The following is a 24910-nucleotide window of genomic DNA, read 5'->3' as shown; positions in this document are numbered from 1 at the left end:
AGACATTACACACAAATGCAGTGTATTCTTAATTGTTTTGAACCTAATATACTAAAAAAAAATTAAGCATTTTAAGGAAGACTACTCTTAGCAAAATAGGAATTCAAGGACAATTTAAGATTATCATACAAGTAATATAAAAATGCAAGCATGGAAGTGCTCATCGAAACATTGTGTAGGAAGTCAAAGATTTATTGGAAACTATAAGACATAGCAAAAGAAATTAAAGGTATAAATGAATATACAAAGACACTCTGCTTATCAGAACAATTATTTCACTATTCTAACTACCCAAAGTGATCTACAGAGTCAGTATAATACCTATCAAAATTCCAATAATAGTTTCTACAGAAATAGAATAAACAATCATAAAATTTGTATGGAGTCAAAAAAACCTGAATAGCCAAAGCAATATTGAACCCAGCAACAAAGTTGGAGGTATCATATTACATGAGTTTGAAATCTATTACAGAGCTACTCTGGGAGAGTAGATTTCAAGTGTTCTAACCACAAAAAAGATTAAATATATGAGGTAATGCATGTGTTAATTAACTTGAGTAATGCATGTTAATTATCTCAATATGTTAATAGCTTAATTTTGCCATTCCACAACATATAAATATGTCAAAATATCATCCTATTCACAATCAATATACATTATTTATGTCGATTAAAAATAAATGTTAGGCAGGTAGCAGGATGGGTCCAGGAGGGAACCACACCAAGAGATGTGTATGTATATGAGCGTAGCACCTTAAATCTCACCATGCTATTTAATCATATTGCACCAATAAAGTTCTAAAAAGAATTTGTTAAAACTTTATGTTAGTAAACATAATCACTTATTATGTTGCAGTATGTAAATTTACTATAAAATTATGTAGACATTAAATTAGTGAAAATGTAGAGAAAGGTACAAGTTGATCCATTGAGTCCCAAATTTTTAATTTTGTGAATATTTCAATGAAATTGACATAGGTGTATTAAAATAGACTGGAAATCCTAATTTTTTTTTTTTTTTGGTGGTACTGGGGATGGAACCCAGAGGCTTTCTACCTCCGGGCTATACTCCCAGCCCTATTTTATATTTTTATTTGGAAACAGGGTCTCACTAAGTTGCTGAAAGCCTCACTCAGTAGCTGAGGCTGGCTTCGAACCTGCACGATTCTCCTATCTCAGCCTCCCAAGCGCTGGGATTACAAGCGTGCACCACTACGCCCAGCTGGAAATCCTAATTTAGACCTTGTATATACATAAGTACTATTATTATAATTTATATTAGTACTATAGTTACTGTATTATAATATTATGCTCTTACTATGATATAATTATGATATATTATATAATTACATATTATATACCATAGTAAAGTTTTCATAGGTGTTCCATATCTAGGATGATAGAAAATCTGTTTAATCCATTTGGGGCAATGTAGGAGTCAGAATTTACAGGTCTCTGTTTCTGACTATGAAGAAAAGAATAGAATCTAATGTGTTTCTTCCATCTTGGCCTTGGTCTGAACTGAACATTGAGGATTAGGGAATCACATGATTTAGCCCTCACTCTTCTGACTTCAGTGTCACTAGGCATCAGACATGTCCATCAAGCAATCAGACATAGGGTTCTTGAAATAGAATGTATTTGATATAGATCTGTATTATAGACAAAGATCTTAGAAGCCATAGAAATTAATTAAATCATACTAATAAAGTAAGAAGATATAAAACCAGAGAAGTAAAAACAAAGCCATAAATGACGTCATGAAGGTCAGGGGAAGACAGAGTTTCCGCCCCTCCTCTCCCTTCACTTCCTCCCCTCCACCCTCTGTCTAGAGATGGAACCCATAGTCTCATGCATGCTAGGCAGATGCTCTACCACAGAACCACATCCCTAGCCTAGAAAGACATATTTTAGTAGAAAATGTTTAATAGAAATCAAGTCAAATCAAACTGAAAAATGAATATTCAATTTGATAGCAAGTAGCTCAAAGTTCCTGACCCTCTTCTTGTTGATGGATTTTTAGAATTGGGATCCTCATCATTTGCCCTGCTTTCTAGGAAAGGAAGTTCCACCACGCTTATAAGAGTATTTCGTATGATAGTGTATTTCTTATATGGGGTATCTCAAACTTGTGAGAACTAAGAGCTCTGTCTTGTGGTTTTAACATCTTTTTACACATTTTAGGAAACATCGCAGTGTACCAGTCTTTGAAAAATTGGAGATAAAATAACTAGACAATAATTAATGAGATTACATAGCATTATGTTGAAACTTAAGGATATTTATAAGCAATGTGAAGAAATTTGAAGATATTAGAGAGGTTAATATTGTAGAAAGGAGGGAATTTGGATTTCCAGAGTTAAAAAAGAATAGGATTCTAGAGTAAATTTGGTTTGAACAGAGAAAATAAAATGAAAAAGGATGCAGGTTGCTAAGGGCAGCGAAGGCAGTCTCCTCATTTAGCACAGCAAAATAATCCTTTTTTGCAGGAGGGAGGGAGGGATGGAGAGAGAGAGAAAGAGAGAAAAGAGAGAGAGAGAGATTGAAACTAGAAAAGACCATTCTGTGCTTTTGGATAAAGAAAAATTAATAGAAACTGATGTGATTCATTATTTTCAACTATGTAACTTAAAAGATATACATGTGAGATGGGTTCAAGTCATATACATTTATGCCGTTTTCATACCAGAAATCTGAATGAATTTTCATATTTATTCTGTTTTCACAGGATGCTAGGCATGCAGCTGAAGAAGAAATTTATACCAACTTAAACCAGAAGATCGACCAGTTTCTACAGCTGGCGGACTATGACTGGATGACGGGAGATTTAGACAACAAAGCTAGTGACTACCTAGTGGACCTCATTGCCTTTCTGCGCAGCACCTTTGCTGTATTCACGCACCTTCCTGTAAGTGACAGCCGCTTTTACTTTACTCTTCCAAGAAGAAAAATGTCCCTCTAATTTTTACTTTGGTGCAAGATGTTAGTTTATAATTTAACCAGTCATAAAGTGCTTTGGTATATAATAGTTCACACTGTATTCAGTAACCCTTGATGGTATTGTATTTAGAGGCCTCTTCTATCATTCTTTTTGCTGACTTTTACATTGTATTTATTTTGAAAATGTTCCCTACTGTCATGTATCCCTATTTTAAATTCAAGATAATTATTGTGCAGAAATTATCGATAGAAATAAGAAAAAATTAGGCGTTTTTATCTTTTTATGTTATTTTAATTTTCTTGAGCATCTTAGTCATAGTTGTTTAAAGTCAGTGTTTGCTTACTTGTATATATATAATTGACCTACAAATTGGTATATTTCTGATTTATTCTTTGTTTTCAGTTATATATTCCTTTCTCTTTCTAGTATTTTTTGGTTGTTGTTAGATAACGTGATTAACGCTTGTAGCTTCCTGGTGATATTATTTTCCACCAGAAATGGTTTATCTTTTACTGCGTAAGTAGAATGGGTGGTGAGTTTGAGGCTGGTCACCTCAGTCAGTCTCATCCAGACTGAGCTTTGGTAGTAGTTGGAGAGCATCTCTGGTTGTCCCAGTTGCTGGATGTGTTTCTTCAGGGATTTTCATAAGAGCCGGGCACTTTATCCTCTCTCTAGCAACAAAGAGAGGTGTAAAAATTGTGACAGTTAAAAAAAACTTTATTTATTTTGCCTCCTGACTTCTTTAATTTTAGTATTTGACAAATGTCTTGAGAAGGAATGTGAGAGGTACCCAGATCAGCCATTAACCACAGGAGGAAAAAACATGGTTGTAAGTCGTCAGGGTCAATTTACCACTCAAGAACTGTTAGCTCTTCCTATGGTCTGAATGTTTGTTTACTCCCTTAATGCATATAATAAACCTACTTATCAATATGATGACAGTAGGAAGTGCGACCTTCAGAGGTGCCTTTGGAGGTGACAGATCATGAAGATAGAGTGCTCATGAATGATATTAGTGGCCTTATAAAAGAGGCTCCAGAGATTGGCCTTGTTTCATCCTGGTGAGGAAGCTTCACTCCACCTTGATCTTGGATTTCCTAGTGCCTAGAACCATGAGAAATTAATTGCTATAGTTTAAAAGCTACCAGTCCATGGTACTGCAGCCAGAAGGGACTAAGGCAACTCCCACAGGAGAATCTTATTCTTTTGCTAGTGAGTTCTTTTTCTTTGAAACACTGTGAGATTGTGGGAATATTGCCTTTTAAAGGTTTTGACTTAAACTTTAATTTCCCCCCATATTTGTGGGTTTTGGATTCATAAAGTTTATAGAGGGGAAAACTGGCCCTCAGATCTCTAGTTCTAACACTCTAGCTGCTTAGAAGAAGCAAAAATTTATCTTCATTCCTTGTAGCAGCTCCACCTGGACCTAACTCTGATTCTTAGTCTCACGCCCATGATGACCCTTAGCCAGTACTCCCCAGGATTGCTGCAGATCCTCGGCTCACCTGATCACCTCAGCTCAAGGTGCTGGCCTCTCTACAGGTTCATTCCCTTTAGTCTTCATTGCTTATAACACTCTGATATCTTTGTGTGTGTGTGTGTGTGTGTGTGTGTGTGTGTGTGTGTGTGTGTGTGTGTGTGTGTTGTACTGGGGATTGAATCCTAAGGCATTCTACCTTTGAGCTACATCCACAGGTCGATTTTGTTTCTTATTTGGGAACAGGGTCTCGCTAGGTTGATGATAGTCTCACTACTTGTTGAGGTTGCTCTGAAATCCTTCTATTTTAGCTTCCCAAGTACTAGGATTGTAGGTGTGCGCCACCACACCCAGCTTATATTCTTATATCTTTAAAGGAATTGTTTTTATTGACTTTTTTTTTTTTTTTTTTTTTTGGTGGTACTGGGGTTCCTGGAAACCCTTCTACCTCCGGGCTACACTCCCAGACCTTTTTTTTTTTTTTAAATTTGGAAACAGGGTCTCTTAAGCCATAGAGCTGGCTGGCTTTGAACCTGAGTGATCCTCCTGTCTCCGCCTCCCAAGCGCAGGGATTACAAGCGTGTGCCACCACGCCCGGCTTTTGTTGACATTTTTTACTTCTTCTAGTTCTTAGTAAGAGGATTAACCTGTAGAAAATGTTGGCATTTTGCCTAGCTTCATTCTAATACTAAAACTAGACAATACTAGCACAAAAAACTATAAATTAATCTCACTTTCAATTACAGATAAAAAGTAAATAAGAAATTGAAAAAATTCAAATTGTTTTAAGAAAGTAATTTAGTACTAACATATAGGATTTATTCTAGAAATGCATGGACAGCCCAATTTTTATACTTTTATTAGTAGATTATAATTATACATTACAGTTAGGTTCTTAATAGAATGCTAGCAATTCACATTCAGAACCAATCAAGAAGATTATATACCATGACCAAATTGGTCATTCCAGGGATGCAAGGTTAGTTCAACATATGCAAGTGAATAAATGTAATTCATCACATAAATAGAACCAAAGACAAAAATCACATGATCATTTTGATACAGAAAAACATTTGTCAAAATCCAATACCCATTCATGTTAAAAATACTGAAGAAATTAGGGATAGAAAGAACTTCCTCAACATTATAAAGCAATATATAGCATACCAAAGCCAACATCATACTGAATGGGGAAAACTAAAAATATTTTCTCTAAAATCAGGAACAAGAGAAGGATGCCCCCTATCACCACTCCTATTCAACGTAGTACTTGAAATTCTAGCCAGAACAGTATGGTAAGAGAAAGAAATTAAAGAGATACAAATAGGGAAAGAAAACTGAAATTATCTTTTTTGCAAATGACATGAATCTATATTGAGAAGATACAAAAAACTTGACCAGAACACTTTTAGAGCTGATAAATTCATCAAAGTAGTTGATATAAAACCAACTTAAAAAATCAATAGCTTTTTTGTATACCAGATATGAATCCACTGAAATGGAAATTTGAAAACAAATAGCCTAAAAAATACTTGGGAATAAATCTAACCAAGGAAGGCCAGTTGAAATGGCATACACCTGGAATCCCAGTACTTGGGAGGCTAAGACAGAAGGATCACAAGTTTGAGGTCAGCCTTAGCAGTTTAGCAAGACCTTTAAGAACTTAATGAGACCTTGTTTTAAATTTAGAAATAGGTAAATAAGGGATGGAGGCATAGCTCAGAGAGGTAGAACGCTCCTGGTTTCAATCCCTAGTACAAACAAAACCAAAAATTACCAAGGAGATCAAAACCTCTACAGTGAAAATTTTAGAACACTGAAGGAAGAAATTGAAGAAGAATTTAGAATTGGAAAAACCTCCCATGTTTTTAGATAGGCAAAATAAATATTGTCAAAATGACCATGCTAGCAATATAAGATCCATTAATATAATTTATCACATTACTTGTGGATGGAAATAAATTATCTTGATGTATTCTAGGACATCGTATAACATCCAGCCTGTATTTTTATTTAAAAACAATACTTACTAAAATACAAACTAATATTAGTAATATGATAAAACAATCCATTTGAAACTCAGCAACCACTCTGAGTCTGGCAGTGGAACATGAATACATTTGTTTACATTAACATCAGGAGTAGGAAAAAGATGCAACTCAACAATGTTTTAGAAATTCTATCAAATAAGGTTAAAAAAATAAATTATAACTTCTGTAATGAGTCGTGCATGTCTTAGTCTATGCTGCCATAACAGAATGCCTGGGTAATTCATAAACATCAGAAATTTCTCAGTGCCTCTACTTAGCACATAACATATAAAACGAACATGAAGACTATGTCATAGAGTTGAGATTTTGTTATGCCCAGATACATACAGTGTTTCAGGAGAGGACTATTTCATGTTCTACAGAGCATTTCCAAGATTAATGAAATTTTTATGTGTACCAAGTGGATTTTGTTGGGGGAACATATTAACTCAATAATTCTACAATTGATTTGGAAGCTTGAATCAATATTTGGTAAAAAATATAGAAAATAACGATTGCGGTCTTTTTCTATACATATAAAACGTTATTAGCTACTTTTTTTTTTTAATCTCTAGGTCATTTAGAAGCAGTAATGTGAGAAGCAGCTCTTAGTTTAACTCAAATTATGGGCTCTTACCACCTATGAGTTGTGACCTTTCATGAGGTTTTTCTTTTTTTTAATTTTAAGCTGTAATTTCTACCTAGATATTATATAGCCTCTCGGTGTGGGTTGAGTTGATCTTTAAATACAGACTGTAGGAATACTTTTCTAAGTACCATTCAGAATCCAGGTAGGAGGTAATCAATAGCACTAAATCCTCAATATTGCTGCCATAAATGTCATATTTGTCTTATCTAAAATAGATAACTTTTCCTTAAAGCCACACTTTCAAACTTAGTTGGAGTAACCAACCACTTCTTTCATAGAATCAGATAAGTATGACTGAAGCTACCCCTTCTGCGTTTCCACGGGCAGATTGCCCAACATTTGTGCTCCGGTTTCCCAGAAGGCTAGATAATTTCTTCATGAAACCCCATGTTAGAGACAGACAGAGCTCTGTCTGACATTTGCCCTTGTGCATTACTTGATAAAGAATGATAGGGGAAGGCGCTTTTTAAGAGAAGTAACCTAATCATTTACCTTTTATTTACTATGCATATTTTCTTTTCATATTTGAAATTCTTCAGCAGGAGTTGCTTTCTGCTAAAAGGGACTGAATGATAGGAGATTATTTATCTGAAGAGAACTGTAAAGAAAAAGGCAAAGACCATCTCATTCTCTTACCTTTTGAAAAACTTTATTTTTCTTAGTTCTTGGAAACATTCCATTGCCACATCACAATAACAGCATGGCCATTGGGATAGATTTGGATGGGGGAGGGTGTTCAGATTATACTCATTAGTAAGCAGTGAATATTTAGGGGGAAAAGTCTGTTTTGCAGCTTTTTTTCCCTTGGAAGCTTGATAATCATGAGGCACCAAGAAAGGATTATGATAGGATTTTTCCACAGTTAGAGTTTTAAGATGTTACTGTGTCTCTTGAGTTAACAGATGAGGTAAGTCCACGAGAATTTATCTTAGGCGGACTCCAGTTGTATAATTTACAATTGCATGCATACTTACACATTTTGCAAGCTCAGCATAAGAGATATTTTTGAGACTTTTTGTTATCCTGATAATTATCTTTCAGAAATACTTAATAGAGGAAATACTGTCTCAAGTAACAGACCTAGAGGAGAGAATCGTGAATTTGTTTTCTCTCTCTGCTGTTAATGTTAATTCACATGACCTAGGGCAAGATCTCTTATAACCTACTTTTGTTTGTGGGTTAAATGTGGAAATTCTCTCAATTTTTTTGGTCCAAGAATACAGTGATACCTTTCCTTGGCCTTACTTTCTGGGTGATTGATAGACCACCTTTAAGGGCAAGTTAATTTCTATATACATATTTCTGAAATTCTTCCCATGTAAAGCCTTTTTAAAATGGACGTTTTTTCTTATCTTTACTTAATTCCATGAACTGCTGCCATTTTAGGACTTTAACTGGTTCTGCTACTGAGAAATTGTCAGCGCCTCTTATTAAGTACAAAATTATCTCTGAGACTATCAAGATTTTTTTATACCGGGACCTCAAACTACTTTTTTGTCTCTATTTCACTTTCTTTCCGATTTACCAAAGCCACTCTTTTCAAACAGAAATAATGCTCTTTGACAAGTTCACTTTTTGCTACCCTGTGTTGTTTTATCAGGTCATTATTGTCTACTCTTACTTTTCAGTCCTTTAACCAGATCTACTGACCTCTTACACATCCCCCAAGGCTCATATCAAGTACCACACCTTCTACGAAGCCTTCTCCAGTTCTAAGCAGATGTGATCTCTTCTGTTTTGTGGTACCCTTTTTATGGCACTAGCCTAATTTACCTTGAATAGGATGTGCCATTTGTGACTTTGATTCAGGAAAAGAAAATAAGCATTTATAATGTCCCAAGTTCTTGTGTTAAATGTCATTCCAATTGATGAAGACTCAAAATATCCCAAATAGTTAAGTATTATTGTTATATTTACTATTGATAATATGAACTCAGGGAAAATATGTGCTTTATAAGTGAGACGGGTGACAAGATCAGGCATTAATTAGACTTACTTGACTTTAAGCCTTTCCCATTGTCATCATACCTAATAGATTTATTGCCAGCTGTGAACTGTGATCATTGTAACTGAGACTTGTGTCATTCATGTCTATTTTTGTGCAGTGTTGAGGATTGTGTGAAATGGTACACAATAAGTTTTTGTGGTGTTTACTTGCTTTGAATAAGGAAGTAAATGAATTCTTTCCTGAGGATTGAAAATCTTGGATCAATAGGTATAATTTAAAAAATTTAATTACTAAAAGAGCAGTCATAATCTAATAATCTGAGATAAGGACCAAAATTTTAGGTTAAAATTTAAATTGATCTTTTTTCTTCCATATTCACTTATGTTGCTCCAAATGAAAAAGATTATTATTTTTCAAATGATAGGATTTTTTTTTTTTTTGCAGTACTGGGGATGGAACCCAGGAGCATTCTTCCTCTGAGCTACACCCCAAGCCCTATTTTTTTTTTTTTATTCTTTATTTTGAAACAGGAGCTCACTGAGTTGCAAAGGGGCCACAAACCGTGATCCTCCTGTCTCAGCCTCCCAAATGCTGGGATTACAAGTGTGTATTGCCACGCCTGGCTCAAATGATATAATTTTAATAATGCAAATGCCTATCATTCATGTACCATTTTCTAGTATTCAAGGCATTTTATATTTTATTATGTCATTTGACTTTTAAGTTTTCTTAATTACTTTATTGTAGTTTCTCAGTGCTGGGTATTAGACCCAGAACCTCAAACATGCTGAAAAACTCTCTGACACTGAGCTACCTCCCAGGCCTTGGCATTAAACAAAACAAAACAAAACAAAAACCTCCATGACATATAGGCAGTTAATATCTTCCCCATTTGACAAATGAGGAAACTGAAGCCTCAAGTGGTTTTGCCCAAAGTAAAAAAATTAATCAACACTCTTTTTACCTTGGGCAATAGCCATTGTCTTTTGAGTATGTACCTGGTCCAAGGAAAAGTGTCTCTCCCCCCCCTTTCTATATGTATGTTTTGGTATGTGTGTATAAATACATTTTAAAATTTAATCCATGCAATTGCCAGGCGTGGTGGCGCACGCTTGTAATCCCCGCACTTGGGAGGCAGAGACAGGAGGATCTTGCAGGTTCGAAGCCAGCCGCGCGCGCTGGCTTAGGAGACCCTGTTTCCAAATAAAAATGTAAAAATAGGTCTGGGAGTGTAGCCCGGAGGTAGAAGGGCTTCCAGGAACCCCAGTACCACCAAAAAAAAAAAAAAAAATTAATCCATGCAATAAATTTGCAAATAAAACTATGGTAATCCCATTTTATAGATCATAAAAATAAGACAGCAATATTTACTTGTAAAACTACTCATTTAGAGGCAGTGGATCTGGGGAATGAGGTGCCTCCAAAGCTCATATTCCTTTCCGCTAGGTTGTACAACCTGGACCTGTGCATGAGGAGCACCAGGTTCCATTTTATGGAGCCACCATTTAAATGCCTTTCTCCATGTGGGGACTCTCACTCAGTGTTCTGTTGTTAGCATATAAATTTTTTTTTTTTTTTTTGGTGGTACTGGGGTTCCTGGAAACCCTTATATATCTGGGGTACACTCCCAGACCTATTTTTTTTTATATTTTTATTTGGAAACAGGGTCTCTTAAGCCAGCGAGGCTGGCTCCGAAGCAGCGCCAATCCATCTGTCTCTGCCTCCCAAGCGCGGGGATTACAAGCGTGCACCACCACGCCCGGCAGCATATAAAATTTAAGTTATTGTGATCGGAACATTTTGTAGAAGGGGAGATAAAATACGGAAATGTAGAAATGGAAACTCTATCAGGAAGGATAGTAGTAAGTGTGTTGCCTTTTTCTAACCTAACTTTAATTCCCTTATTTGACACCTTATGTGGAAATTCTCTCATTTGGTAATAATGATCCTCTAAGTCAGCCTGCTCCCTATGGCTTTCTCTGGAACAAAATAAGGAAGGTTCGGGTGTCCTCCAGGGACCAGCAGGCATCAGAGCCATCAGGATACAACCAAATTTTTCTTCAAATTAATTACATGAGTAGAGCCAATGTGCAAGGAACATTTTTCTTATTCTTTCATTTTTTTTCTATTATGGGACAAAAATAAATTTGCTAATGATATCTTTGACTACCAAGAAATTGATTTATGCTTCCTGTTTCTATGCTGTTACCATTTAGATTATTCGTGCTACTTGGAGCGCATTGAACAACAAATTAGCTCCCTATTAGTATGGTATTGGGGTTTTGAGCTTACTTAATCACTTAAATCCTTTAGGGATTTTATATTTTTTCACAGAGACCTTTGTGTGTTGAGCTATTACTTAGCATTTTCTCCCCACAAAACTTCTCTTACGACAGCTTCAGCTGTTCTTTCTGATCGTCTCTAGCCAGTAGTCATTTGGCTCTTTAATGAGACTGACTTTTGAAAGGTCTCCTATTGTTATTATAAGTTAATAAAAGTTTATGTGATTTCAAACACTAAATGCTTTTTGCCTCTAATCCTGTTTTTTTTTTTTTTCTTTTGGTTTGGTTTTGGTGGTACTGGGGTTCCTGGAAACCCTTCTACCTCCAGGCTACACTCCCAGACCTATTTTATAGTTTTTTTTTTTATTTTTGGAAACAGGGTCTCTTAAGCCAGCGCCGCTGCCTTCGAACCTGCGCGATCCTCCTGTCTCCGCCTCCCAAGCGCGGGGATTACAAGCATGCGCCACCACGCCCGGCTAGCCTCTAATCCTGTTTTTGGTGGGATAATGCAGAAAATAAGCAGAACCTCGAGTTTAAAGGACTATGTAATCCTACAACTATAAATCTCCATATCTGATATCCCACTTAAGAGTCAGAGATTCCATTGACTCTGGTTTAGACACTTATTTCTGGTCATGTTAGTATATCTACTACCTTTATAAAGTGGAGAGAGACTACTTTGAATCTTTTAATTAGCGCTGAGGTAGGAAAATGCTGGGTATTATTTGAAAACAAAATTGTTATTTCAACTTTGCTGTTTAGAGGAAATAGTTAAAAACCTTAAATATAACAGTAGGTAAATTATTATATAAACAATTGTATGGTTGTTCAATTGAGATATCACAGATTTATTAAAACTAATTCTATGAAGATTAAATTTTATACTTGCAAAATATAGTATATGGTCAAATGAAAGAATCATAATGAACAAATCTTATAAACAAAATGACTATAAGGGTATAAACCCCCCCCAAAACATGTTCATAGTAGGAAGAAAGTTCAGCATGAAATATGTTAAAGACAAATAATTGTGTTGGTGGTGTGGCTTGTTATTTTTGTTAGAACATGCCATTATTTTATAAATTTATTTTGTTCTTGGTATTAAAATATTTAAATATTTCCTTTTTCAAGTGATTTCGTTTTATAGCCTTCTTTTATTTCAGATTTTCTTTTGCTCATAAATGACAATATTGAAAGAAAATGCACATTGTTAGAGTCTTTCTTGTGCCACTCTATCTCATTCCTGCCTGAAATATAACTCCTTTTGACAGATTATGTTCAGGTAGAGGTAGGTAAACATTGCCTGAGATCATACAAATAACACGTAGTGGAGCGTGGATTCAGAGTGAGGTCTTCAAAGTCTCTGATTCTGTGCCACATGCTTTTTTTTTTTTTTTGGCTCTTGTAAATGAATTGCTTTTCTCCTAAAATTTCAAAGACTAAAGGAAAATGTTTAGAGTGTTTAAGCATGTTGTGGGGTTAGGGTTTCTTAGCAAAGTTTTAGGCAAGAATGCTGAGAAATAAGATGAAAATTAGACCAGGGACAATAAGTCACACCTGAGGAGAACAGGGAGTGTGGTGGTCGTGAGAGTATTAATGAAGGACACAAGGCAGTTTCTCTTTAGTACCTTTGTTTCCATCTCCAAGAACGCTGGTGTGTATGTCACTCTTGTTCAGCGTATTGTAATGATTCCTACTCCTTCACTGTAACTCCTGGGCATATTGAATGTATTTCTTATAATTCCCTTACTTAAAATTGTGACTTTGCTGGGCGTGGTGGCGCACCCTTGTAATCCCCGCGCTTGGGAGGTGGAGACAGGAGGATCTTGCGGGTTCGAAGCCAGCCTCGTTGGCTTAAGAGACCCTGTTTCCAAATAAAAAAGTATAAGATAGGTCTGGGAGTGTAGCCCCGAGGTAGAAGGGCATCCAGGAACCCCAGTACCACCAAAAAAAAAAAAAAAAAAAAACCCAAAAAAAGCTTGTGACTTCAACCAAATATGTCGGGTCCTTATTCCCAAGCATACTATGCTATTTTGGGCTTTATTTGGGGCTTTATTTTATTTTATTTATTTTATTTTATTTTATTTTATTTGGGGCTTTATTTAGACACTTGTTTGTGATGTTCCTTCTCCTTAGAATGACTTGCTTCTCACTTTCGACCCTTTCCTTCCTTTAAAATACAATTCAAAGCCCAGTTTCCCATGAAGCCTTTCAGGCAAATTCCTTTTTTTAGATAGTCCTCATACCTGGGTATGACACATAAGTGATTCCTTCAGTTTATCACAAAGACTATTAAACACACATGTACTGAAGAATTTGAATTTAATAAAAGCAATAGCTTTTGTTGCCTCCTTAAAACATTTGTACAAGAAGCTGTCATTTGCTTTATTGTGGATACCTGGCATTGAAAAAGGCAGTTGATTACAAGGATAGTTGGGTGTCCTGATCTTAATTCAGGCTAAAGCTTTAGTTGTTTTTTCAGTCTTTGCTCTTTTTGTACCATCAGTGTGATGTCAACATAGTTTTAAAAAAAGGCAGAGAACATATTAGTGTTATAAAAAATTGTTTTGTCCTTTTGAAGGAATCTAAAGGACCCTCAGGCATCTCTAGAACATAGCTTGAGAACTACTGTTCTAGTTAGGATTTCTTTATAGGATCTACATAGAGATAGATAGATAGATAGGTAGATAGATGGTTATAGATAGAAATAATATTTTCTCCTAATTTATGACATGCTTTTTCACTCTTAATGGCATCTTTGATGATAACATTACCCTTTAGGAAGTATAAATTTATTTTCTAGTAGGATTTTGAAAATTAAACTTTTATATTCTTCCTGAGGCATTTTAATGCTGTTCACAGCAACTTTTTATCATTTCCCTAGTCTATTTCTCTGTGCCACAACTCTCTTTCCAAGTCCTCTGTTTTCCTCACCAGCACTAAGAAGATGTTCATTCTACAGAGTTGGTGTGTATAGTCTCTTTCTTGCAACAGCTCTTTATTCTTAGATCATATGTGTTCTGCATTTGTTTTCAGTTTAATCATTACCATTAACACTCAACATTAACCTATCCATCTTAACCTATCAGGGATTAACATTTTAATATTAATTTATAGGTTGGAGAGGAAAAGGGAAAGACTTTAAATATAAATCTCAATACTTACATGAAGTTAGATTACTATAGATCACATATGTTCTGATTAACCACTGTAGGCTTACAAGTATTTTATTTCAGGAAATGAGTATTCAGGTTATTCTAAAACCAATAAAACTTTATATATACTTAATGATAGCACTGTCAAACATGCAGTAAACATTTAATATTAGCTATAATATCTGTAATAGATTATATTAAAACTTATATAGAAGTTACAATATTTCATTAAAACAAAGATTCTTCTATAATAGATGAAACATCAGTTATTTTAGATTATTAAAGGAATATTATGATAATGCTACATTATAGGTGCTAAAGGAAATATGAGGTATTAATTCCTGGTGGACATTTAATTGTGATCCTTCTTTAGGGTTTCCCTTTCCTTTAGCAGCGGTCCATGGGGATTCCTTCCAGTGTTTTTTGTTTATCTCTTTACCTTCTTCATTGAGCCTGGCTCCCAGGTGTAGGGCAGGGAGTAAGTCTAATGAGTATAAGCTTTATAGCTTCAATATAAATAGCTAAAACGCCAGTTCTAGTTCAGTGCTGATGGTAGTTATGGCCCCAATCAACTACAAATGAGATGACTAGAAGTAGCCCTAATCATATCTGGACCATTTTATTGAGGGAATAAAGCAAAGACCTGGCATAATTGTATTACTAATGATGACTGTAGAAATTCAAGAGGAATGCCTGTTGATCTTCTTTCTGATTCGATGAGTTCCTTTAATTATATATAGCAATTGATCTCCTTTTTTTTTTTTTTTTTTGGTGGTACTGGGGTTTCTGGAAACCCTTCTACCTCCAGGATATACTCCCAGACCTATTTTTTTTAATATATTTTTTATTTGGAAACAGGGTCTCTTAAGCCAGCAAGGCTGGCTTTGAACCAGCAGGATCCTCCTGTCTCTGTCTCCCAAGTGCGGGGATTACAAGCATGCGCCACCACACCCGGCTTTATCTGCATTTTTAATGAGTCACAATTACCCCCAAACCTCTAACTCATATAGCTTTATAAGTAATTTATGAAAATTCACAACTTTTATGACTTATTTTGACCCTGTTTTGCTCTAACCTAAGGAATAATTTCTCCCACTGCTTACTTTTTCTTAAAAAAATAGTGTGAGCTAGGCATGGTAGTGAATGCCTGTAATTCCAGTACTTAGAAGGCTAACATAGGAGGATCATAGGTTTGAGGCCAGTCTCAGCAACTTAGCAAAACCTTGTTTCAAAATTTAAAAAAAAAAAAAAATAGAAAAGGCTGAGGGGGACTTCCGGGAAGATGGCGACCAAGAAAAGCGGGGCTTAAGAGCCCTGCTAACAACCAATCTCCATTACCACAAAATCAGCGCCTTTCATAGCCAGAAAACACCATCACCAGAGAAACAAAAATATCACCAGGCTCCAGAGAGAAAGCGAACTGAAAACAGATCTCAGAGCCACAGAGGAGATACACCGGCCTCACGCCCGAGGACGCGGCAGCAGCGCCATACTGCCGGCGGCAGCGGCGACTTCACCGGACGGCTACAGCAAGCCGAGGTGAGCCGCTGCGGAACAGCCAGGTGGGATCTTTTGGCACAGGGAGCATCTAAAGTTCCCAGTGGCTGAGCTCAGCAAACGCTGCATGGACTCAGAGTGGAACTCAAAACCAGAGAAGAAAAAATACGCCAGCCTCACAGCCGAGGGTGTGGCAGTGGCGCCATATTGCCACCGGCAGCAACAGCAGTGAATTCACCGAGTCCAGTACAGCTACATCTGCGTACTCAACAACAGTGAGTCAAATTGCGGGCCACAGAGGAGAAATCCCAGTACTGTACACCCTGGGACTTGACCCAGTGGGGGAGTGGCGGTGGCAGAGATATCACACCATAGGAGAACGTGCAACCTGGCACCCCCCATAGTCTAAAGCAGCCTCTATCGACTCCCTGGGTCAGAGACTCTGTGATACAACCCAGTAAAGGAGTAGTGGGGTCAGAGATACTACAGACTCGAGATCCAGAGCACCTTAAGCGAAGTCATAGTGACCCAAGGGAAGAACCCAGAGAAGGCACAAACTTCCAAAATCATGGGAAAGAGGAATAACACAAGAGCAATGAATGCCCACAACCCCACAACATCAGAACCCGATAAAACAGAAAATCAGAGATTTCTAGAAGATCAAATCAGGAAAATAACTGTAGAAATAATAGAGGTGTTTCAAAAAGAATTCAGAGAGAGCCAAAAAGAGATAAAGGATGCAATTAATGAAGTAAAGGCCTCAATTCAAAGCATGAACAACCAATTAGACCACATGGAGAACAGAATCTCGCTCTTAGAAGATGATCATTCCAAAAATGAACGCATAGTTTCTAATCTAGAAAAAAATATCCAACAGCAGGAATCTGACATTGAAGAAATATGGGCCCATTTTAAGAGAGCTAACCTAAGAATAATTGGAATAGAGGAGGGAAAAGAAAGTGAAACCAAAGGGATCAACAATCTCTTCAAGGAAGTAATAGCAGAAAATTTTCCAAACATAGAGCAAGAGGTTGATACACAGGTCCAGAAACTTATAGAACTCCCTTTAGACAGGATCGGAGAAGAGGATCCCCACGCCACATAATTGTCAAAATGACCAATGTGGAAGCCAAGCAGAGAATCTTAAAGGCAACAAAAACAAAGGGCCAAGTGGCATTCAGAGGCAAACCAATTAGAATCACTCCAGACTTCCCAAACCAAGTCATGAGAGCCAGAAGGGCTTGGAGTAACATATTCCAAACTCTGAAAGAAAACAACTTCCAGCCAAAAATTTCCTACCCAGCAAAACTTTCTATCAAATTAGATGGAAAAATAAGAAGCTTCCATGACAAACAGAAACTGAAGGAATTTATGTCTTCAAAACCAGCGCTAGAGAAAATACTCAAAGAGATTAACTACAAAGAAGAAATAGGTAACACACACCGGAGCCAGAGAAACAAGATTTTCCATCCAACAGACAACTAAGATTGGTTATCTGTGGAGATTCATTATTTATGTTAGTCTTTTACCTATCTCTAAATTGTATTGTTTGCCTTTATTGTTGTTAATTTTTAGGATGTCTAGTTGGAATATTAATATACCTTTAGATATAGCATTTGGAAATATTTTATCCCATTCTATTAGTAACTTTTAACTCTGTTTACATTGTCTTTGGATATACAATATTTTTTTATTTTTTAGGGAGTTTATATACTCTTCTGTTGCCTGTGCCATTGAAATCATATCCAAGAAATCACTGCCAATTTCAATGTTGTGAGGTTTTATGATCCAGCTTTTCTTCTAAAAGTTTATAGTCTTAAGATTTATATTTAGGTCTTTTATCTATTTTGAGTTAATACTTGTATATGGGATTAGGTAAGGGTCCAATTTTATTCTTTTCCATGTAATTATTATTTGTCAACAATATTTAGTTAAAAGATTATTATTTCCACCACCAAATGTTCGTGGAAACCTTGTCAAAAATAACTTGACAATATAGGGAAGAATTTAGCTCTAGGCTTTTATTTAACTCCAATGGTTTATATATCTGCCTTTAGAACAGTACTACACTGTTTCAATTATTGTAGCTTTATATGGTTTGAAATCAGAAAATATATATCTTCTAGCTTTGTTCTTTTTCAAGATCATTTTGGGTATCTAGAGTCCATATTCCATATTAGGATAGAGTTTTTTTCTGAAAAATAAATATATAAATATTTGATAGTTCCACCTAAAAAAATAGAAAAAAATATTCTCTGGTAAGAAAGAAAGCAAAAAGAAGTATTGAAATGTTATCTTTAAGTCATCAAAAGCTTGGTATCAGACAAATGAAACTGTTATGTGAGATTATCATTTTTAATTTTGGATAAATTGCTATAATACTAGATGTCAACCACTAAGCCAAGCATGGGAAGGAGGGATGGGGAGAGAATGAGGTGGGGATCGGGTGGGGGCTGACTGGGCGATGTGTGCATGTATGTCTACAAAAGTTTGTATCCCACTATGATGTATGAATACAGTGCACCAATAAAAAAAAAGAAAATAAAAAAAATAAAAGGCTGAGGGTGTTGTTGAGAGGTGGAAAATCCCCCGGGTCCAATCTCTAGTACCAAATGATGATGATGATGATGATGATGTGTTATATGATTAACTTTTGGGAGGCAAATGGTTTTAACTTATTTTTTAACTGATCGAAAAGACAAATATTGTACATATTAATGGAATCCTATATAATGCTTCAATACAGGCATATTTGTAAAATGTTTAAATCAGGTGAAACATATCTCAAGCTTTTATCACTTCTTTATGATAAACATATGAAAGAACAATTTTTCTTCTACTTTTTAAATTATGCAGTATATAATGATTATCTACAGTCACACTACTATGCAATAGCATACCAGAACTAGTGACATTTCCCATGTCACTGTAACTTAGTATACATTGATTGACCTTTTCCATCCCCCTGTCTGCTATTCTGTCCAGTAATGTGTCTATAACCTCTACAGTATATAACTTAATTACTAATATGTTTTTTGTTTATTTTGTTGACTGACCTCTAAGAATTATCCAGATACTATCTCAAATTTTCCATACAGAAGCAAATTATTCTTTATAGGTCTCTACAGTATATAACCTCTCCTTCAGGCCCCTCTGGTAAACTTGCACAGTTGTCTCTGATTTCCTGGGCAAATATTTGGCTTCAGAGTTTTCAGTCCAAAAGCCTGAGAGACAGTCTGAGAAACTGATCTTGTCCAAATACCAGAGTTTAGCTTTTTTTTTTCTTCTTTCAAATCTCGTTGCAGGACATTTTATCCTCACTACAGTAACAAGGTATGGAAATACTGGAGAAACTGCCAGTTTTCTGGTATACCCATTTTATCTGTTCATTATTTTCTCCAAAGGATAAGCTAACTGCCAAGGTAGTATGGAAAGAAAAGCATTTACACCCATTGCTGTGAGGATTATCCTTTACTCTTGCCTCTAATTTGCTATCTTTATTTAAAGTAAAATTTGGAAATTCAATGGTCCTTTGCTTTATTTTCTTAAAATGAGAAAGCCAGGCATCAAACTAAAACGTTTCTTCTCATCAAAGGAAACCATCAAGAACCTAAAGAGAAAGCCTACAGAATGGGAGAAGATCTTTACCAGCCACCACTCATAGAGGGCTAATATCCAGAATATACAGAGAGCTCAAAAGACTCTACACTAGCAAAACAAATAACCCAAGCAAGAAATGGGTAGACATTTGAATTGAATAGACACTTCACAAAAGAAGAGACACAAATGGCTAATAGATCCATGAAAAGAAGTTATTCATCATTAGCCATCAGGGAGATGCAAATCAAAACTATGATGAGATTCCATCTAACCCCAATCAGTGTGGCAACCATAAAGAACTCAAATAACAAATTCTGGAGAGGACGTGGGGAAAGAGGAACTCTTTTACACTGTTGGTGGGAGTGCAAATTAGTTAAGCCACTATGGAGATTAGTGTAGAGATTCCTTAGAAAACTGGGAATGGACCCACCATATAATCCGGCTTTACCACTCCTGGGTATCTTTCCAAAGGGGTTGAAATCAGAGAACTACAGTAATATATGCATACCCATGTTCATAGTAGCACAATTCGTAATAGCCAAAATATGGAACCAACCTAGGTCTTCATCCACAGATGAATGGATTGCAAAATTATGGGAAATATACACAATAGAATTCTACTCAGCAACCTAGGTCTTCATCCACAGATGAATGGATTGCAAAATTATGGGAAATATACACAATAGAATTCTACTCAGCAGTAAATAAAGAACAAAATCATATCATTTGCAAGAAGATGGAAAGACCCATAGACTATTATGTTAAGTGAGATCAGCCAATCACAAAAGGAGAAGGGACATATGTTTTCTCTAATATGCCCAAACTAGGGAGCATTGGGGATACCAGAGGGACTCCATACAAGGGAGGAAAAACCTCATCAGTATAGTTATACCATTTCATTAGGAGTTATTACTTCTAAACTTCATTGCTATTTTATTCTTTCATAGCTTCAATGGAAAAAACTCCAAAGGTAGAGAACTTAAACTTAACGATTGTTGCTTTGGTCAAGATTTCAAAAAGCTGTAATATAAGCCAAGGTTTACTTACGTTTACTGAAGTTTAAGTGAAATAGTAGGTTTGTAGATATGTGTCTTTTCTCAATTCACAATCTGACACTATGAAATCTCATCTGATTCTTTTTAACTTGTTAATGTATGAGAGAAAGCTGATGACACTCCAATTCTCCCCAGAGGGGTTACCCATCTTCCAGGTCCAACTGTGACAGTAACAGTGTCTCATCCGAAACACGGCATAAGCTTATACTGAAGTGAACTAACCCACAGGCAGTTAGTTCTTTGACTAGTTATTCCAACACATTACGGCTCTCAGAATTTAGAGGGCATGTAGATTTGAGCTATTGAGGTTAGAACATTTTGATGCAGCCAGATGCTCCAAACTATGGAAATTATATGACATATAATAATTTTACATTCTACTTTCATGTTATATATCATCTGCTAATTTAATTTTCCAAGTGGTATGTTTGTTTTCAGAGTTAGTTGTTTTGCTAATTGGGAGGCAATGATAATAGACATCTAAAATATCCTACCACCGGTTATTGTTATAAGTACAGTAGTCTCCCCTTATCTACAGTTTTACTTTCTATGCTTTCAGTTACCTGGGATAAATTATTGTCTAAAAATGTTAGATGGAAATTTTCAGAGAAATATCTTAAATTTTAAATTGTGCACTATTCTGAGCTGTGCAATGAAATATCACATTTTCCATTCTGTCCAGGCCAGGATGTGAATAATTTCTCTGTTCAGCATATCTATGCTCGATATGTTACTGCTCTCTAGTCAGTTACTAGCCACCTAGGTTATCAGATCAACTATTGCAGTGCCAACTGTTTGTGTGCAAATATCCTTTGCCTAACACTGCATTACAGTGCATAGCTCAACACCTAAGAACTGTCAGCTCAGTCACCCAACAAGAAGTAATCATCTCATATTGTCACAAGAAGGATGAGTATGGTACAATAAGATATTTTGAGAGAGAAACTATACTGGTATAAGTTTTATTACAATATATTCATTCTGTTTTATTTGAAATCCGTTTTATTATTCTGTTATTTGAATATAATCATTGTATTTTATTACTAATTAGTATTGTTAATCTCTTACTAATTTATAAAGTAAACTTTATCATAGGTATGTAAAAAAAGGGGAAAAAAGTACACATCGAGTTGGGTACTTTTGAGCATTTCAGGCATATACTTGGATCTCAGAAGGTGGCCCCTGGAGAAAGGGGGCTGCTTTATATTGTTTGTTTGCCAACAAGTCATCAGTCATATAATCTGAATACCATTTACTTGAATGAATTGGAAACGAGATGTATTCTTCTCTAGCTATTATAGACAAACATTAAGTTTTTTTAAAAGGTGAGGAGGATGCAAACATTTATATAACAGTTTGGTAGACTGGTAGACTTTCAGTCAAAGAGAAAGGAAAAAACAGTAGGCAGAGGTGCAGTGCTCATAAGGAAATACAGAAATAAAAATATTAATCATTGATATTTAGAAACTACAAAGGAAGCCGGGCGTGGTGGCGCACGCTTGTAATCCCCGCGCTTGGGAGGCAGAGACAGGAGGATCGCGCAGGTTCGAAGCCAGCCGCGCGCGCTGGTTTAGGAGACCCTGTTTCCAAAATGAAAATGTAAAAAATAGGTCTGGGAGTGTAGCCCGGAGGTAGAAGGGCTTCCAGGAACCCCAGAAACTACAAAGGAATACATATTGAGATGGTGTAGAATATAAAGGTAAGAACATAGGGAGGTCCCTAAACATCAAGAACCTTGAATATCACACTAAAAAATTGGGCTGTGTGCTGAAAATTATTTAGAAATGTAAATGAATATAGGAAATTACTGATCAAATTGTGTTGAAGGAGAATCACTTTGCCTTCTGAGTGAATTAGAGTATAGTATGAATGATAGTAGAAAAGTCATTTTAGCAAGTATTTTAATATTTCTGGTGAATGATAAAAATTGTTCATTATGAGTAATTGGTAGTAAGGTTTCAAAGGAGAGGGCTAATGAAAAGAACATTAAATGTAAATTGTAAGCCAGGCATGGTGATACACACTTGTGATCCCAGCATTTGGGAGGCTGAGACAGGAGGATCCAGGTTCAGAGCCAGCCTCAGCTACTTAGTGAGGCCCTTTGCAACTCAGTGAGCTCCTGTTTCAAAATAAAGAATAAAAAATAGGGGTGAGGGTGTAGCTCAGAGGCCAAATGCCCCTGGGTTCCATCCCCAGTAAAACACACACACACACACACACACACACACACACACACACACACACAAAGTAAACTATAGCTGCATCCAGGAAATCTAAAGACATGGTCTTTAGGAGAGTTTTTCAAAAGGAGTTGAATAATAGATAGATGGATATTTGAATAGTATCGTAGAATGTTAAATTCTGTGGTTTTGAAACAGGAATCAATTCATACAAATATAGTATCTATTGGAGAAAATATTTGCAAGTTAATCACCTGATAAAGAGATAGTATCCAAAATATATAAAGAACTATTACAGCTCAACAGTAAAAAGACAAATAACCCAACTAAAGATTAGACAAAGGATGTGAACAGTCATTTCTCTTGGGAAAATGTACAAGTGGCACATAAGCACATACTTTGCTCAGCATTAATAGCTATCAGGAAAAATGCAAACAAACTGTCTATAAGTTTATTTTTTCCAACAGTTCTTATTATTTATTCTTATTATTTGCATTCTCTTTTTTTTGCAGTACTGGTGAGAATTATTTAGAAATGTAAATGAATATAGGAAATTACTGATCAAATTGTGTTGAAGCTAATGCTTCAACATTCTGTATATAGGGGCATTCTATCTTTGAGCTATACCCCCAGCCCTAATTCTTTTTTTTTTTTAGTCTTTTTATATTTATTTTATTGTATTTATTTATTTATTTTTTTGGTGGTACTGGGGTTCCTGGAAGCCCTTCTACCTCCGGGCTACACTCCCAGACCTATTTTTACGTTTTTATTTGGAAACAGGGTCTCCTAAGCCAGCACGCGCAGCTGGCTTCAAACCTGCGCGATCCTCCTGTCTCTGCCTCCCAAGCGCGGGGATTACAAGCGTGCGCCACCACGCCCGGCCTAGTCTTTTTATTTTTGAAGCAGATTCTCGCTGAGTTTTGAAGGGCCTCGCTGCGTAGCTGAGGCTGTCTGCGAACCGCGATCCTCAGGCCTCTGCCTCCGGAATGCATTATTTGCATTCTTAATGATTGCCATTCTAACTGGAAGAAGCTGAAATCTCAGTGTGGTTTTGATCTGACTAATTGCTAAAGATGTTGATGAATAGGTTTTTTGTTTGTTGTTTGTTTGTTTGTTTGTTTGTTTTGGTACTAGTGATTGAGTCCAGGAGGCATTTTGCCTCTATGTTACACCACCAGCTGTATTTTATTTTTATTTTGAAACAGTCTCCCTACGATGACAGTCTCTCTGCTTGCTGAGGCTGATTTTGAACTTGTGATCCTCCTATCTTGTGCTCCCAAGGACTGGGTTACAAGTGTGTGCCACCATGCCCAGCTAAATAAACATATATATATATATATATATATATATATTTATACACGCATATATGTGTAGGTGTGTATATACGTATGTATGTGTGTATGATGTTGGCAGGGCCACATTCCTGAAAGCTCTAGGGAGGTGAATCTGCCTTTGTCTCTTCCAACGTTTGGAGGCCCTGGCATCCTTGGCTCGTGGCCACATCACTCTGCTCTTTGCCTTCACCTTCACATGTCTTCTGCCTGTGTCTGCTCCCTCTTACAAAGACATGGATTGTTGGATTTAGGGCCTACCCAGGTAGGATGATCTCTCCTTTCCTCAGGATCTTTTTTTTTTTTTTTTTTTTTTTTTTTTTTGGTGGTACTGGGGTTCCTGGAAGCCCTTCTACCTCCGGGCTACACTCCCAGACCTATTTTTACATTTTTATTTGGAAACAGGGTCTCCTAAGCCAGCGCCCGCGGCTGGCTTCATACCTGCGCAATCCTCCTGTCTCTGCCTCCCAAGCGCGGGGATTACAAGCGTGCGCCACCACGCCCGGCTCTCCTCAGGATCTTTAATCTAGCCGGGCGTGGTGGCACAGGCTTGTAATCTCAGTACTTGAGAGGCTGAGATGGGAGGATTACAGGTTTGAGGCCAGCTTCAGGTACTTAGTGAGGTCCTCTGCAACATAGTGAGAACCTGTTTTAAAGAATAAAAAATAGGACTCGGTGTCGCTCAGAGGTAGAATGCCCACGGGTTTAATCCCTAGTATCCAAACAAGAACAACAACAACAAAAACCCACTTTAACCTATTCATG

At 36.4% G+C, this 24910-nt stretch overlaps 1 protein-coding gene across 3 annotated transcripts in view; it reads left to right on the top strand.

Moving 5' to 3' along the window:
* Positions 1-24910, top strand: part of EXOC6B (exocyst complex component 6B) — a gene marked incomplete at both ends in the record, with an annotated part of 525714 nt that overhangs the window by 298878 nt on the left and 201926 nt on the right. For all 3 annotated transcript variants that reach the window (XM_080712088.1, XM_080712087.1, XM_080712086.1), the window contains one exon: positions 2729-2908. In XM_080712088.1, the coding sequence (XP_080568214.1) occupies positions 2729-2908 (180 nt within the window). The remainder of the gene's footprint in view (positions 1-2728; positions 2909-24910) is intronic.

Source organism: Muscardinus avellanarius (assembly GCF_963383645.1).
Source record: "Muscardinus avellanarius genome assembly, chromosome: 15".
In the NCBI taxonomy this organism is placed as follows: domain Eukaryota; kingdom Metazoa; phylum Chordata; class Mammalia; order Rodentia; family Gliridae; genus Muscardinus; species Muscardinus avellanarius.
The sequence above is the reverse complement of the archived record's forward strand: the minus strand, read 5'-3'. Positions and strand labels throughout refer to the sequence as shown.